The sequence below is a fragment of the Lonchura striata genome, chromosome 2 (genome assembly GCF_050655825.1).
Source record: "Lonchura striata isolate lonStrDom1 chromosome 2, ASM5065582v1, whole genome shotgun sequence".
Classification (NCBI taxonomy): domain Eukaryota; kingdom Metazoa; phylum Chordata; class Aves; order Passeriformes; family Estrildidae; genus Lonchura; species Lonchura striata.
The window spans coordinates 9,151,277-9,165,706 of NC_140704.1; the positions used below are offsets into that span (position 1 = coordinate 9,151,277).

The window sequence follows — 14,430 nt, forward strand, 5'->3', positions numbered from 1 at the left end:
TTTGGTGCTGCTGTAAATGAGTGACTGTGAGCAGAACCTCAATGGTCAGCAGTGGAGAAGGGCAACAAAACATTAGACATTCTAAAGAGGAGGAAAATATTTTAAATATCTAAAACCATCACTGTGACACTGGACCACAGCCTGGCCCCTGTGTACCTCGGAGTGTAGTGCAAACAGACTTGGACAAGTTAAGGTGAAGGGTAGCAAGCTGATCAAGGCACAGGACATCTTCTGTAAGAGGGGACATGAGTCATCCCCATAGAACAGGAGAAATGAAGGAGGAATAGGATAAGGATGTCTATAAATTCAAGGTCTATAAAATCAGAAATATTTTCTCTTTTTCATACAAGTGATTCAATTCAGTTTTGAGGGAATAGGATTACAATATAGAAATGAGATGCTTTTGTACTTAGCACATAGTAAAATTTTGATGTTCTCTGTTTCAGGGTATGGGGTGAATAGGATGAATCACCTCATGGTGAAGTGGAAGCCAAACCAGTTAATTCCCACTCTAAAAATGCTCTGTTTTCCTTTATTTACCACAGAGGAAGCTTATGATGAGTGGGTGGTTTGTGGAAGCCCATGAAAAGCTGCTCAGAGGCTGGTTAAGATGAATCCCACCTGTACTATATGCTGGAAATGATGGGAGCAACACAATCCTGTATTTTTGAGAAGTGTGAGCAAAGCTACTGCAGGAAAAATCTGGGACAGTGCAGTACATCAGCCAAATAGCCCAAACCTTAAAAAGCCTGAAGTCCCAGATTGGTCATCCACATTGAGTCTTTTATCTGTATTGCTGATTTAACCTACATGTGGGGGGGTTAACTTGTACACTCTCAAGGGGAGAAATTAATTTTTGACCTAAGAAGAATTTCCCCAAGGACTCAGTTGTTTCGAGCACACATAAACCCAGCCTACCTGCCACCCCTCCCTGTGGCTGTGCAGTTTTTTTGCCCAGCATCCAAAACCAGGAATAGCAGTCCCATCAGCACTTGTTTTTACAGCTGTGTGCACCTGTGCAGTGTGAGGGCAGAGCAGCACTGCCTGCATGAATGAATGATGCACAACTGGTGGCTTTGGTTCCCCCTAGAAGATTCACAATGCTCCAGTATTTATACAGTTAAACACATTTCTCTTTTTGTCCTCCATCTGATGTTACCAGAGTTTTCAGAAAGCTGTCTTGGAGATGAAAGACCTTTTAAATTACACAACAGGAAAATAGCTGTAATGGTGCATATATTTTGCTTCCAAGATGAAAGTCGCCTTCTTACACTGAAAAAGGCACAGATATTAAAACATGTATAATCTACATAAACAAGGTTTAAAAAATGTAAAATGTGATTATTCTGATAGGAAGGAAGCGAGCTGGACCAGGACCACTTTAGGTTTCTGTTTACATTTTTCTAGTGATTTCCAGGTAAGTGGAAAACATATTTTAAGTCTTCTTTAAAACACAAGTGAAATTTCAACACATAACACAGGACATGAAAACTGCCATGCCAGGGCTGTCTAAACCCAAAGACATCTCACAGTATGTATTTAATGGGAAGATCCAAAACCTTCATATAAAGGACAGTGCTTATGGGAAAATTACTTCCTATACCCCAGAAAAAGACCCTTTATTGAAAGCTGTGTTTGTATGGTAACCTTATATTTATTTCTCTTAGCCTTATTTAATATAACAGTGAGAAGTTTCTTTTGCCTATTCAAATACTCCTATGAACTGCTACTATTTTAAAACTATAAATCCTTGGCCATTTTGTGATGGTGTGATCCACCAGCCTTCCCAAAAACATTTTCCTGCCTTTAATTTTCCTGCAAGCAGGTTCCATTTAATCTGTTTGTTAACTTGTACACTCTGTGGCACAGGCTCTAGGTGATCTTTTTCCACTTTCTGGCAATACAAGGAGGATCCCTGGAATTTAGTGATTCTTCTGCCTGCTTCACTTTCGACCTGAGCACAGGAATCTGTCTCAATCAAAATCCTGTAAGGTGCAGTATTAAGGACCACACACCTGAGCCAGAGCTGGCTGAAATCTATTTTCAGAGCAGAAGAAATGTGCATATCCCTCCCTGTGAGCCTCCTGTTCCCACCTTGGTAGTCAGACCCCACCCCTCCAGCAAGAGACATCGGCACCACTCCCACCCCCCAAATAAAAGCAAAGCACCAGCTGTTAATGCTGTATTCACAATACCATACTCCACAGACAACGTGACTTTATTCACAAATATGATTTTTACAGAGGTAGAACAAAATACTTTGTATAATCTTTTTTTTTTAAACTATATACATATAAAGAATATAATAGAATGACGAGAAAGAAAAGGTTGTAAACAAAACAATATTATGCCATCAAATACAGTACAAACAGCATGCATGAACAGCTTCAAATGAAATCTTGCTGGTGTAACTATTTTTTTTCTCATGTGGTAAATGAAAAGTAGTAAAGAGTCATGCTCTAATTGGATTGAGTATGCCACAGCTCTGCAATTTTGTTTTAATTATTTTTTCTTTTACAATAAACCAACAGGATCACTTTCTTTTCACTGTGGTGGGGAATGCTTTTGTAATGCCCAATGTAATATTAACAGAAAAATATAATAATCAAATCTACAAAGTGTACTCTCATTTAAAAAGCAAAACCATAGAAACTGTACAGTTTTAAAAAGCGAATTATCTCAAATGCTTCTTAAGAGAATTTTCTAAAGAAAGAATAAAATATGCAGAATAAAAATGAGGAGAGCTATTGTTCTGTAACAAAGCTAATCAAATACTTGTTTTCTGTTCCAATAAACAGTTTTTTTTAATTAATGACTATTCTGGAAATTATGAAGTGGGCCAGGTTTTATTAATGTTCCACTTGACTAATAAAGCATGAACTCCTTACAGGTACTATAGCTGTCATTCCCCTGGGAATGGATGGGATTGGTTCTGCATGCATGCTGGAGACAGGGACAAGGTTTAGTCATGGGAGTAGATTCTAAAAATATTTTGAAATATGTTAAACATTTAGTAGCTTCTACAAAAATAATCTGGCTTGTTTTGCTACTGGATTGAGATTTGGATTTGTGATTTTCTGCTGAAATTCATTCCTGGCCAAGGACTTCCACTGGGATGGGAGTTACCTGGGCTGCAGCAGGTCCCATGACAGTGGCCAACAGCAATGGTTACAGGTCACACCTGAACACCTGCAGCCAGCAGCAAACCCACACTGCTGTTCAGCCCTGTGCCTCAGCCTGAACCTCGAGCATCTGGGATCTGGGGAGTGGTGCTGCCCTGCCTCTCCATTCCTCTAACTCCCAGCCCATGTGAAGGCTGGAGAGAGCAACTGTGCTTTTACTCCTGTGAAGCATCAGCTCTGGTGACAGCCACCTTTCTGTCTCTCCTATCTGGACACTGTGACTGCACCAGCAGGGGTCTGGTCAGCTCCCTGCCCTGCTCAGGGACAGCAGCTGTGTGTGCTGCCTGTGAATAAACAGAGATTTCTGCCTCTGAGCAGTGAGGAGCAATGGGGTTAAACTGCCCTCCTGCAGGTCACCACCTAAAATGTCACTTAAAGGTTCAAGCACACAAACAGAACCTGTGCACTCAGTTTGTCAAGAATGTAAGCATATCCAATATCAAACACGTGCTGTTTGTGGCCAAGTCAGGCACCAGCCCCAGCTTCAATGGCAATGAGTTTACTAAAGATCAGCAAAAAATTGAACAGAGAAGGATGGTGGGTCTCATTTGACTCTGAGCTCCCAGGTGATCCCAGTGTTCAGGCAGCTCAACTCAACCTGACAGTGAACATGGGGTGCACCCCACATCTAGTGCAAGTGACTGGGGGTTGGCCTGAATGACCTCCTTCACCAGATCACAAGGATTATGTTAACTGCAGTAAAAATAAATTCCTGCCCTGCATGGCAAATCCATCTCTGTGGCTTCATCCATGGCTTTAGCATCTTCCTGGGACATGGATAGTCAGATCCCTCTAGATTGCCCTGGTGCAACTGAAAGCTGCGTTTAACTAATTGACCCTGCAGCAGATTATCACCCCCAGAAGCAGGGCATTAATTGAGAGGTGTGAACAGTGTGCTATGCACAAATGAAACATTCTGTGTGGTTGTTTACAGTCAACAGAATAAGCCTTGCACCTCTTTGTGGAAGAACTGTACAAAACATGGCTGAAATAACAGGATTGTCGATGAAGGTCAGTGGGAGATACTCTAACCCTCTGAGTAAGACTGCATCTTTCTGCTCTACAAGCATGAATAAAACAATACATTCCTGCCCCATTAGCCTTGGGGAAGATTAATGCCCTCTAATCTACTCTAAATAAACTCTGAAGCATCAAGTCCCACACTCAGCTGCTTGTGAATTAATAGGGATCACCCTGAAATTGCTATTATGAAATGCAAATATTTGCAAAAGAACAATTAAAAAATATTCCTGAAGTACAATGAAAGGCTCGTCAGTCATGTTTGTGGTATACACAGGGACAGTAAGGAGGCAAACACTAATGAATCCCAGGGCAGAAATCTGTGGTAAAACCCCATTAGCCCATTGGCAGTGGGTGATGGCACAGCATCTAACACTGGAAAATCATTCCACCCAGTAATCAGAGGGCTTGACTTAGGATGCCCCAGTTTTGATTCTTTGGACAGTTTGCATACACCTGTATTTTCAGAAAGCTGCAGTACGTGGCTCACAGTAAATCTATTTCAAACACTTGCTGATACAGCTCAAACTGATCTCATCTGCCCTGATCTTAAATTTTGTGTTAGCTAAAGTAATAAAAAAATCCTGGTAAACCTAAATTATCAAATGAAAAAGGCAATTTTCTCATTTATACTCCATTAGTTTTTTTAGTTATTGCTAGGAAAGCTCTAAAATGCTTAGGTCATAAAATAAACATGTGGCTTAATGTACAGTATGTGTACTTAAGAGGATGATGGCATCTGCAGTAACTGCTCTGCACTGCTATAGTGATGGGATGCACAAATTAAGCAACAGCATATATCAAGTAAAGCATACAAAAATGTATGGCAAAAAGTAACAAGCCTTTTGCTTTTTTTCTTTACTTTTTTGTTTTTTATTTTAAGGAACTCTTTAATTGCTAAAAAGAAGAAATCACCAATACCCACACCTACAACACAAAATTGCAACATGATTGATTTTGATTGATGCTCATCACCTTTGTGCCAGCAAAACTGTGTGATACTGTTATTTTTAACATTTCACTGATTAGAAGTTTATGAAAGCTCCCCTTCCCAAATTAAATTCAATGATATATTTTCCAGTGTTGAAGTTAAACAATTAGCCTAATACGGTTTCAAGCACACAATACTCATAAGACTTTGGGAAAAAAGCACCCCAGATTCTTACGTCACGGAGATGTAGGATAGCAGATGAAAAAGCATCCAAATATTCACTTTTGAGAATGAAATTAATAGCTTAGATCACTTAGGTGCCTTCAATAATTTTACTCTCAGGCCCTTTGTTCAAACATATCAGAGTACTTTCTATCAATAATGTAAATTCCTTTAGAAGAGTGCCACAACTAAACCTGTGAAATCACAGAAGCAAGATTGCATATCCAAACCATTTACAGACATATTTTAGAAGTACTTTGCAACAGTAGGCATTAGGCTTTTGAGAACACATGAATCTCTGAAATTCAATCTTTGTGCTGCTTTACCCCTTCATGCTCAGTTCAAATAGGTGTCCTGCAGAACAAGGAGTGAGCAAAGCCTCTGCAGAGAGCTGCAACAAATGCCTGGATCAGACAAACTCGATGAGAGTCGTAAAATGCAGATTGGAGATTTCTTCTTCAGCCAGGCTTTTACAGAAATACACTTTCCTGGCTAAAATGGATGGCGCAGCGGAGCTTTACAGAGGGAAATGTAAAGATATAAAGGGGAGAATCCCATTTTCTTCCTCAGTAATCCCATAAAACCAACAATCTCTTTCCATAACAGCTCCAGACAATTACCTGACTGCTGACAGGACCTTTCCCATCACCTGAAGGGAGCCTATGCTCTCCTCTTCTGTGCTGTCATGCCAGGTACATGAGTTGTGCTCATTTTTCCCTAGCTTCCCATTAATGTGACCAACATGTTTTCTCCCCAGTTGCAACAACCATGCAAGCCTCTTTTCTCATAGCTCAGATTTTGTGCCTCTCATGGCACAAAGCTGAAAAGTAAACAACAGTTAAGAAAGCATTTGCTTGCCAAAGCCTGGCATGAGAAGGTGCAAGCTCTCCTTGCCAGAGTCTGGACCTGTGTTTGCTCACACCCACTGCACTGTTTCATGCTTCAGCTTGGCACTATATGGGAACAATCACCATTCTCTTCAGCCCTCACTCTTATTTAGCTTTTGAGAAGTTGAAAAATATAACAGAACACTGTTTTCTGCACTAATTACCCACAATATTGTATATTTGCTATTAAGAACATTAATGTGTGCTTTCAAAGTGTGACATTCAGGGCTTCAAGGATGTAGGAGGAATTAGATGGATTGTTCTGTCACTTAATCCGAGGCTTTGATGTACTTTAAAAAAATTGTTTAAACCCCCAAAAAACAGAATACACATTTTAACTGTTGAACTTTTACCAGCTAAAGCAGTTTGTGAGGACCCTATCACTATGTGGTTACAACAGAAGATACACAGTTAAGGTCAGGTCACGGTTTCCAAGAACATTCACAGGGACTGAGGATGAGGAAAACGAGGGATGGATTCTGCAGGAACCTTCAGGAGACTGAGCTGCTCACTGGGGAAGGGCCTTGAGTATTGCATTCACTTCCTCTGCCACTGCTGTCAAAGCAAACTCAAACTGCTCCTGCGGAGAGAACAAATGCACACCCTGAATAACAAAACAAAACACTTGCCACAAAGCCTGGTGCTCTATTCTGCAGCTGAATGTCCTCAAGACATTGTTAGAAATATGAATATGCACGGTGAACTGTACACTGCAACAGAAAGGAACAAAATGTTCTGGGAGTATTGATGTCATATAACATGTTTGACAGCATCTTGAAGCCAGAGTCATTTTAATGGAGAAAAATGTTAGTAGCAGAGCCCAAGCTATTGGGGCACAGTGATATATTGCCATTGCATGGTCAGAAGGGCTTGGGAGTAGCTGATCACCAACCATTTCCTTCTGACACAGAGATGGGAAGTTAATACATTATTGAAATATGAAGTAAGTGAGATGCTGTAAAGCAGAGACTTTGGCTTTTCTCAGAACTGTTTCTAGTTGAAAGAACCTAAAATACATATCTCCTCCCTTGATATCTATTATATAGAACAATATCTGTTTTTTGGCTTACCTGTCATTGATCTTCTTGAACCTCTCTTTTTAATGTCCATTCCGCACTCAGAAATTATGCAATTTTGTTAAGACCACTCCTATAGAAGAAATACTTGGGAAGGCTTTTCTCTGCTTTACTGTAACCTCAACACCAAAATTATTTACCAGCTTCTGTCCTGGGCTGGCAGAGGTGTGAGGGACACAGCCATGAATGGCTACTTCTTCTAAATGCAACCCTAACACACTCTTGAACTGTGTAGTCCTACAGAAGGACAAAGCAGTTTTAAATCCTCATAGTTAACAGGTGTTGCATTTTCCAAGCAAGTGATTTTTTTTCTCAGTAATTTAGCTTACTGAAATAACTGACAGGGTGATTTGGAGTTTGAGACTTTCCAGTGGAAAGTTTTCTTAAAATACAGGCAAATCAAAGACACCAGATAAGGACTGTGGAGAAATTCCTGAATTTTCTGGAAGTACTCCAGAGGTTTAAGCCAGCTGGAGGAAGAACTGCTGAGGAATCAACTCTGAGGATGCAGGTTTGAGATGCACCCTTCAAAGCAGCCCAAGATCACTGCTGGGACACTGTCTGTGTCTCCCATTAGAAAACTGGAGGTCTGTACCTCTGGCACCTCAGTTGGTGCTGCCAGGGGCTGTGTGGGATGGTTACAGAACACAGCCACCCCCAAAAGTGATCACTGAACCGATAACATTAATTTTCCACAGTGTTTCATTTTACTGCAGAAAGGTTCAGGAAGGATGAAAGAACAAGCTACAGATGTACAACTCATAGTTCAGAAAGGCACCTGACTCTTAATTCCTGCAATCCAGTGCCAGTCTTCTCTGCCTTGTCTTACCCGACTGCAGTCAGCTCCCATGTGGAGATGCTTCAGAGAAGCAATGATGGGCACAGTGCCAGAGCAGAAAAAGCAGAATAAAACAGAATAATTTCTCAGCGACACTGCCATTCAAGAATTTTGCTGTCTGCTTGTTGCTGTCAAAGTGGCAGCCATGTACACTTGCTGGACTGCAGCCAACAGCTTTTAATCAGACATCAATTCACCCTGAAGAGTAGGACTCATCCTCAGAAGGCACTGAAGATGGTGTGCAAGACTGCCTGAGGCTCCCTGCACTGTCTAAGGTCTTTGCAATTAAAGGAAACTCTGGGAAAGATGGGGCCATCCAGGAGCATCAGTTGTATTTTAACTGGAGCACAATGAGTGTGTGAGGGAAGCTGGAGAGCAGCAGGGTCAGAGGGGGCATATATGGGACATTTTGGGGCAGAACCAAACTGGATGCTTGCACCAGCTCAAAAAGCCTGAGGAAGTGTCTGCCTCACCAGGGACTGAGGAACAGGCAGTGTGACCTTAATGACTGAGACAAAACAATTTGCAGAGTATAATCTGCACAGCCAGAGCTCAGAACTGACTGCAAAGGGACAGGAGAGCAGAAATAAGATGTGTGAGGACATGGCCTGTCAGGGATGGCCAGCTGAGCTCTTCCCCTCCATCCTTCTGCATAACACAGCCAGGTGAAAGGCAGGGAGTGCATCTCCCACTGATGTGCATCACCACTCTCCCAGGAAAAGTCTTCCCACACCTTCCACACTTTTCCATGAGGACAACTGCAGTTAGAGCAAATTAATGTCAGTAATTTCTAAAGGAGCTCAGTTTGTTGTTTTGTACAGCTACACTGCCATTCACATGTTTTATTTGCATGTACAAGACTGCCTGGAGATGAATTTTAACATCTAGCTTTGCCTAGAAAACGTAGCTGGACAGACATTCTGTGGTCTCAGTTCAGCTATAATGCAGAGGTGACAAGAATATACTTAATAAAAAGTAACTATGGCTATGTTTCATTAAGTCTACAAATAAAAATTCCCAGGTTCATGTAGCATATATAACAAAGAAAGGAATCTATCTACTATTATAGATTGTGAGAGGATATAGGAGACAGGAAAAAAAAAGAAATATATATTTTTCCTATCACAGAGAATACACTTCGTCCTTCATTACTTTTTCCTCTCATATGTGACATATCAATTCTATTTTACAATTCCCCTGGAAAAAAAAAAATCCAACAAACCCACAAATCCTCTATTATGCTTCTTAGAAATGCAGAATGCTGTTATGATAATTTCATTTCAATTTATTATATACAGTGCTTCTGAATTAAAGATCCCTTCCAGAAGACAAAATTCTGCAAACAAATCTTTCCCATGCCTATTGGAAAGGTGGAGCGCTGCCTGCTGGAAACAAAATAACATTGCTGAAGGAAGTTGGTGTTTATTTTGCCTAGGGATATTCTGTAATTGGCATTTCTAACCTGACTTTTAATCCATCGTTTTAAATTACTCCTAGAGTCTAATATTCCTCATTTGTATTCAGTTGGGAAAGCACAGGGGTTTGTTTAAATCCATCAGAAAAAATTCTCTGGGGATTATGCATTGCTAGCATGTAACCAGATATTTATAATTTGCAAGACATTAGCTTGAATAAGTGATTTGGGTGGTTTTGAGAAAATGACAATGATGGAAGAAGGAGCAAGAGGAGAGATAAGCAACATCCTGAGAAAATTTTTCATTCTGGATGAAAACACAGGATACATTTGTTTTCTGGAGCTCTTCCAGACAAATGTTTGGAGGGAAAAAACATGTATTGAGGGAGATTTTCATGGAATTCAGGTAACTATTGGTGGCTAAGTAGGAGAAGTTGTTCATATAACCACATTCTTTGGTTCTGGAGCAATGTTTTTTTCTTTTGTTGAAGGCAACAAGCCATAATTTCTCTGCCCTGAAAAGGAAACTATAATCTGAGCTCTATGTTGCCACAGAGCTGCTACATATTTTGAATACATTTGCAGAGTAGCCCAGGATTTGCATCTTACCTCAGAGTAAATATATATGACATTGGATACTGTGTGCTATTTGCCTTTTGTTCCAGTTGGAATAATCAAAGCAGAAAAAGACTTGTGCAATTTTATGTCTTCCTTGCAGATAAAGATTAGTTAGATTTGACTGCTCATCTTTATTTTTTATGCACTTACATAATTGGTAAATAATAATTAACATTCCCCAAGCTGTTTCTCAGCAGTACTTTCCCCTAGTATTAGTGGAAAATAACATGATTGAGAAGAGAGTCAGGAAAAATTATGAACCAATGATTCCTGCAACACACATTTATTTCACCTTTGCCCCTCAGGAATTTCAATTCACTGCAGAATTTTCTATCAATTCCAGCCTGGCCAAGACACAGTGCTGTCACATTGCTCTTGTTACTCAGTTTGGGACTATAACTATCATTTGATATTTTATAAGGCCATAAACAGATTTATTTCACCTTCATACCATTAAAGAGTTCTTTTATTGTCATATTTGCAGCTCTTAACTTGTGGCATATATCCCACAATATCATTCCATACATCACTAGACTTGTTAATAACAGAAAGTTTCATTTCTAATTTAAGGTACTAGAATTGCACCATCAGCTTCTATATTTAAAAATTTTACATTGTAGAAAAATGTCAAAACTATTACAACTGACAGGAATTTGAGAATAAGGCATTCATCTCACCAAAGTGTAAAAATATAGTTGCCATGTTACATCCATAAAGGCTGATGCAAGCTCCTCCATTCAAAGATACTAAAGATTACTTGATTCCCTGCAAAGTTTTATTTCCTTTAATTCAAAACTTATGAGTTCTTTTTTTCAGCAAAAAATATCAAATGCAGCAGTTACATTCTCTTTAATGAGTAGAAGCTTTCAAAAAAATATTACATGCCACAGTTAAGCACAGATACGCTAAGAAAATAATCCATAGTTCAGGATGAAAGCAAGAACATTCTTTCAAATGCACATTTTCTTTAGCAGGCAAGATTGTTGTCTTGACTGCCCTTCATATATGATAATCAAGATAGATGCTGGAGATGTTACAAGAAAGAACAGTAAACACCAAAGAAAGTAACCTAGATAAATCTTCAGCATAAATAAACCTCAGTTGGTAGGGAGCCAAACAGAGTAATCAGCAAGCGACCTGCGTTAAATTAGGTCATACCCTTTCTCTTCTGTCATGAAAACAACTACTGTGAAAGACCTTTAATGTATTTAAAATCCCAGTGGATTTATTGACAGTACCTTTGTCTGGACCATGCCTGGTCTCTGGTCCCTCAAGTGCTCCAGGGTAGCAGCAATATCAATCTCTTTAGCACCTGCAACAAACCACAAATTGGGCTGAGTTCAGAGCACAAGATAATCCATGCTGCATCTGTCAATCTCTTGCTATCGGGTTCCCTTTGGGCTAACAGTCCAATTGAAAATTATTACATCCATCTCTCAGCAGACTTGGCAGGCAGCTGCAATTTTTGTCTTCATATAGAAAAATAAGAGGTTGGGGCACCTTTTACTAACATTAATTCAAGAGAAACCAGAGAAAAAACAAATTCTTAAAAATGTCTCTGCACCAGAGCAGAATATATTTTGTGCAACTTTAGGGTCTGTCATGGCAGTGCCACTGAGTGTCCCCTTTGTCACTTCTAAGATTATGCACTGAATAAAGGGCCTGAACCACACAATGATTAATGCTGTAAAAACAAGATTTAGGTGACCTTTTGCTACCTGCAGCTGGCACCCAGAAAACCTGTCTGTGGCTTCCTAGATCAGGACCTTGCTGTGTGGCCACTGTTTCACCTGGCCAGTCTGTGACATTTTCTTTAGGTTCCACTCCAGGTGTCTGGCCACAGCTGCCCTGTAGCCATTGGTAGCACCAGGGCGTGTGAAGCAGGCACAGACAGCCTGGCTGGGACTGGCTCCCTGCCCCATGCACACAGGGGAGCTTTCTTTCAAAAATGAACTATGGAGATCAAAGCAAGTCCTTGAGACTCTTCCCATTCTTATAATCCACAAAGATTAGAGAATTGAAGGGGACAGGGAGATGCTGATTTCCTCCTCAATTTCCTCCAGTGACTGATATTTCAAGATCACCCTCCTCATTTTCCTTAAGTGCCTAATCTGATATTTTATGAAGGGACTGAGGGGGAATCAGGATTTTGGTCCTTCCCGTATGAGCTTCAAGAATAAAATGCTGTCTGGAAAGCCTTTGAGGAGAAAATTTCACATGGAGAATTTGGTTTTCTTGTATCTGCTCCCTTCTGCATCTTGCAAGAACATCTCAGGGTACCAAAGCGCCAGGCAGATGGGCCATTCCACCCCATCCCTGCTCCACTATGCCCTACTGCCCTGGGTGGCTGTTCACTCTCCTAGGGCTGACATGGGCCCATAGCTACAGGAGCTTGGACACATGCTGACCTCAGCTCTCTCCTGTTTTGTACATTCACTTTTGTCATTGGATGGTTTATCAAGAGCAGGGATTGGCCACAATTCTGGAATCTGCTCTATTTTAAGGGATACTCAGTGGTGTGCTCTGAAGAAGACTTGTCAACTGCTTCCTGCTGCCTTCTCCTACAAATTTCCTGAGCCACCCTCTGCCAATTTGGGATTTCCTTCTGGAGGCATTTAAATATCCCCAAATATTCACAGGGGTCTCAGTGGCCAGCTTGTGGGCCATGCACCTAGAGCATTGCTGCTGCAATGTAACTTGTACACATCTAGAACACATACTTGTTGAATTCCCAGAACTAGATTTGGAGAATTGGACCCAACACTTACCACTCTTCCTACAGCTCTTGTAATTTAAGGGCTTGTCTATCTATAGTTGGGGTCATATCAATGCAAACATCATGCACCTCCTCATTTTCCCAACTCAACTTTATAGCTCAACACCATCTTTTAAAAAATCCAGAAAAGCAATGAATAGTGAATGATTTCATTTGGTTTCCTGGATAAAATAGATGAAATTATATTTTAAAATATTATCAGCTCTACAAGAATTATTGATTTGGAATATGTTCTTCAAATAAATGAAAATATGTTCTTCAGCTGTATCAGAAATGGAATGAATTATTTCAGTAAATATAATATTCACAACTTAGAAATGGTATCTTACAGACAGTTTTGCTAATTACCATGGATTGAAGCATTGCACACCTTTTGCTCCCCACCCCTCCCCAGGATTTACAGCAATGAGCTTTGAAAAAAAATAGAAGGTTTTATTTTAAAATTAAAACCCCCCAGATCTCCTTACAACAGAGCAAAGCAATACTTACATACACTGTAAAGTCTGATAACAGTGACAGTAATTATACCTTAAATCTGTTGCAGGTTTTGCAGTGGCAATTAATCTGGAAAGCATCACTAAAGGTGCTCTCTTCACAAACCCTAACACTGGTGTAACACAGTAGCTCTCTTCAGTGTTTGCTCTGACACATACATGTGCAATTATGTGGGATTTTCCTGTTCCACCACAGTTGTGGATGGAAGCAGAGCTATGTGAGTACTGCACATACTTTACAGCCTCACTTGTAGCTTCATTTGATTACCAGGAAACAAAATGTTCCACTAGCATCTTGGTTCAAAGTAAGAGGAATTCTCCTTTCAGAAATTAAGATATGAGAAATATTCAAGACACTGCTATCCATGGACAAGGTTAACCACAGTTCTGAGCTTCCCAGGTGTATGGTGCAAGGATGAACTCAGAGATTCCCCTTCTGCAGCTGGCAGGCTCAAGTACCCATGACTGTAACATGTATGTCCCCCCACCACTGAGTGATGATCTTTATTTGAAAATATTCTACCCTCAGGACAAAAAGAGAAAAGGTTTATGACAAGACATAGTTACACTTTTTAATGGCCATCTGAGTTTACCTTTGAAAGAGTTAATTCCTCCATTTCTGTCATGCAGACTGCGGCATTTACTAGTGAACTGATGTTTGCTTTTTTATCATCATTAAGGGAATGACATGACTAATAGTATGAACAACACTTGATTAAAAAATCCTGATTTAGGAAAACACCAAAGAATATGCATGCACTGGAACATAAGAAGAGTCTTAGTGGTCTGGGGTGCTTAATGGGAAGCTTGTCCTGAAGAGTTTTGTCAGTAAAGTTCCTAAAACATCAGTTTTTACTCACTAGTGTCCCCAGCCCATGTGTTGTGATCAGCAGGTCACCCAAAAGCATTTCAGATGTCCTCAGCCATAGGTAATTTTAAGGAAAAGCAAAGCAAATCAAGTGTCTTGTTGAG

At 40.2% G+C, this 14,430-nt stretch overlaps 1 protein-coding gene across 1 annotated transcript in view; it reads right to left on the reverse strand.

Annotated features, from left to right (window-relative positions):
* Positions 1 to 2,178: 2,178 nt before the first annotated feature.
* PTPRN2 (protein tyrosine phosphatase receptor type N2) overlaps positions 2,179 to 14,430 on the reverse strand; it is a 636,386-nt gene continuing 624,134 nt past the window's right edge. The window contains exons 22-23 of the mRNA XM_077789214.2: positions 11,427 to 11,500; positions 2,179 to 6,822 (exon numbers count right to left, since the gene is read on the reverse strand). Of these exons, the coding sequence (XP_077645340.2) occupies positions 6,751 to 6,822; positions 11,427 to 11,500 (146 nt within the window). The 3' untranslated portion in view covers positions 2,179 to 6,750. The remainder of the gene's footprint in view (positions 6,823 to 11,426; positions 11,501 to 14,430) is intronic.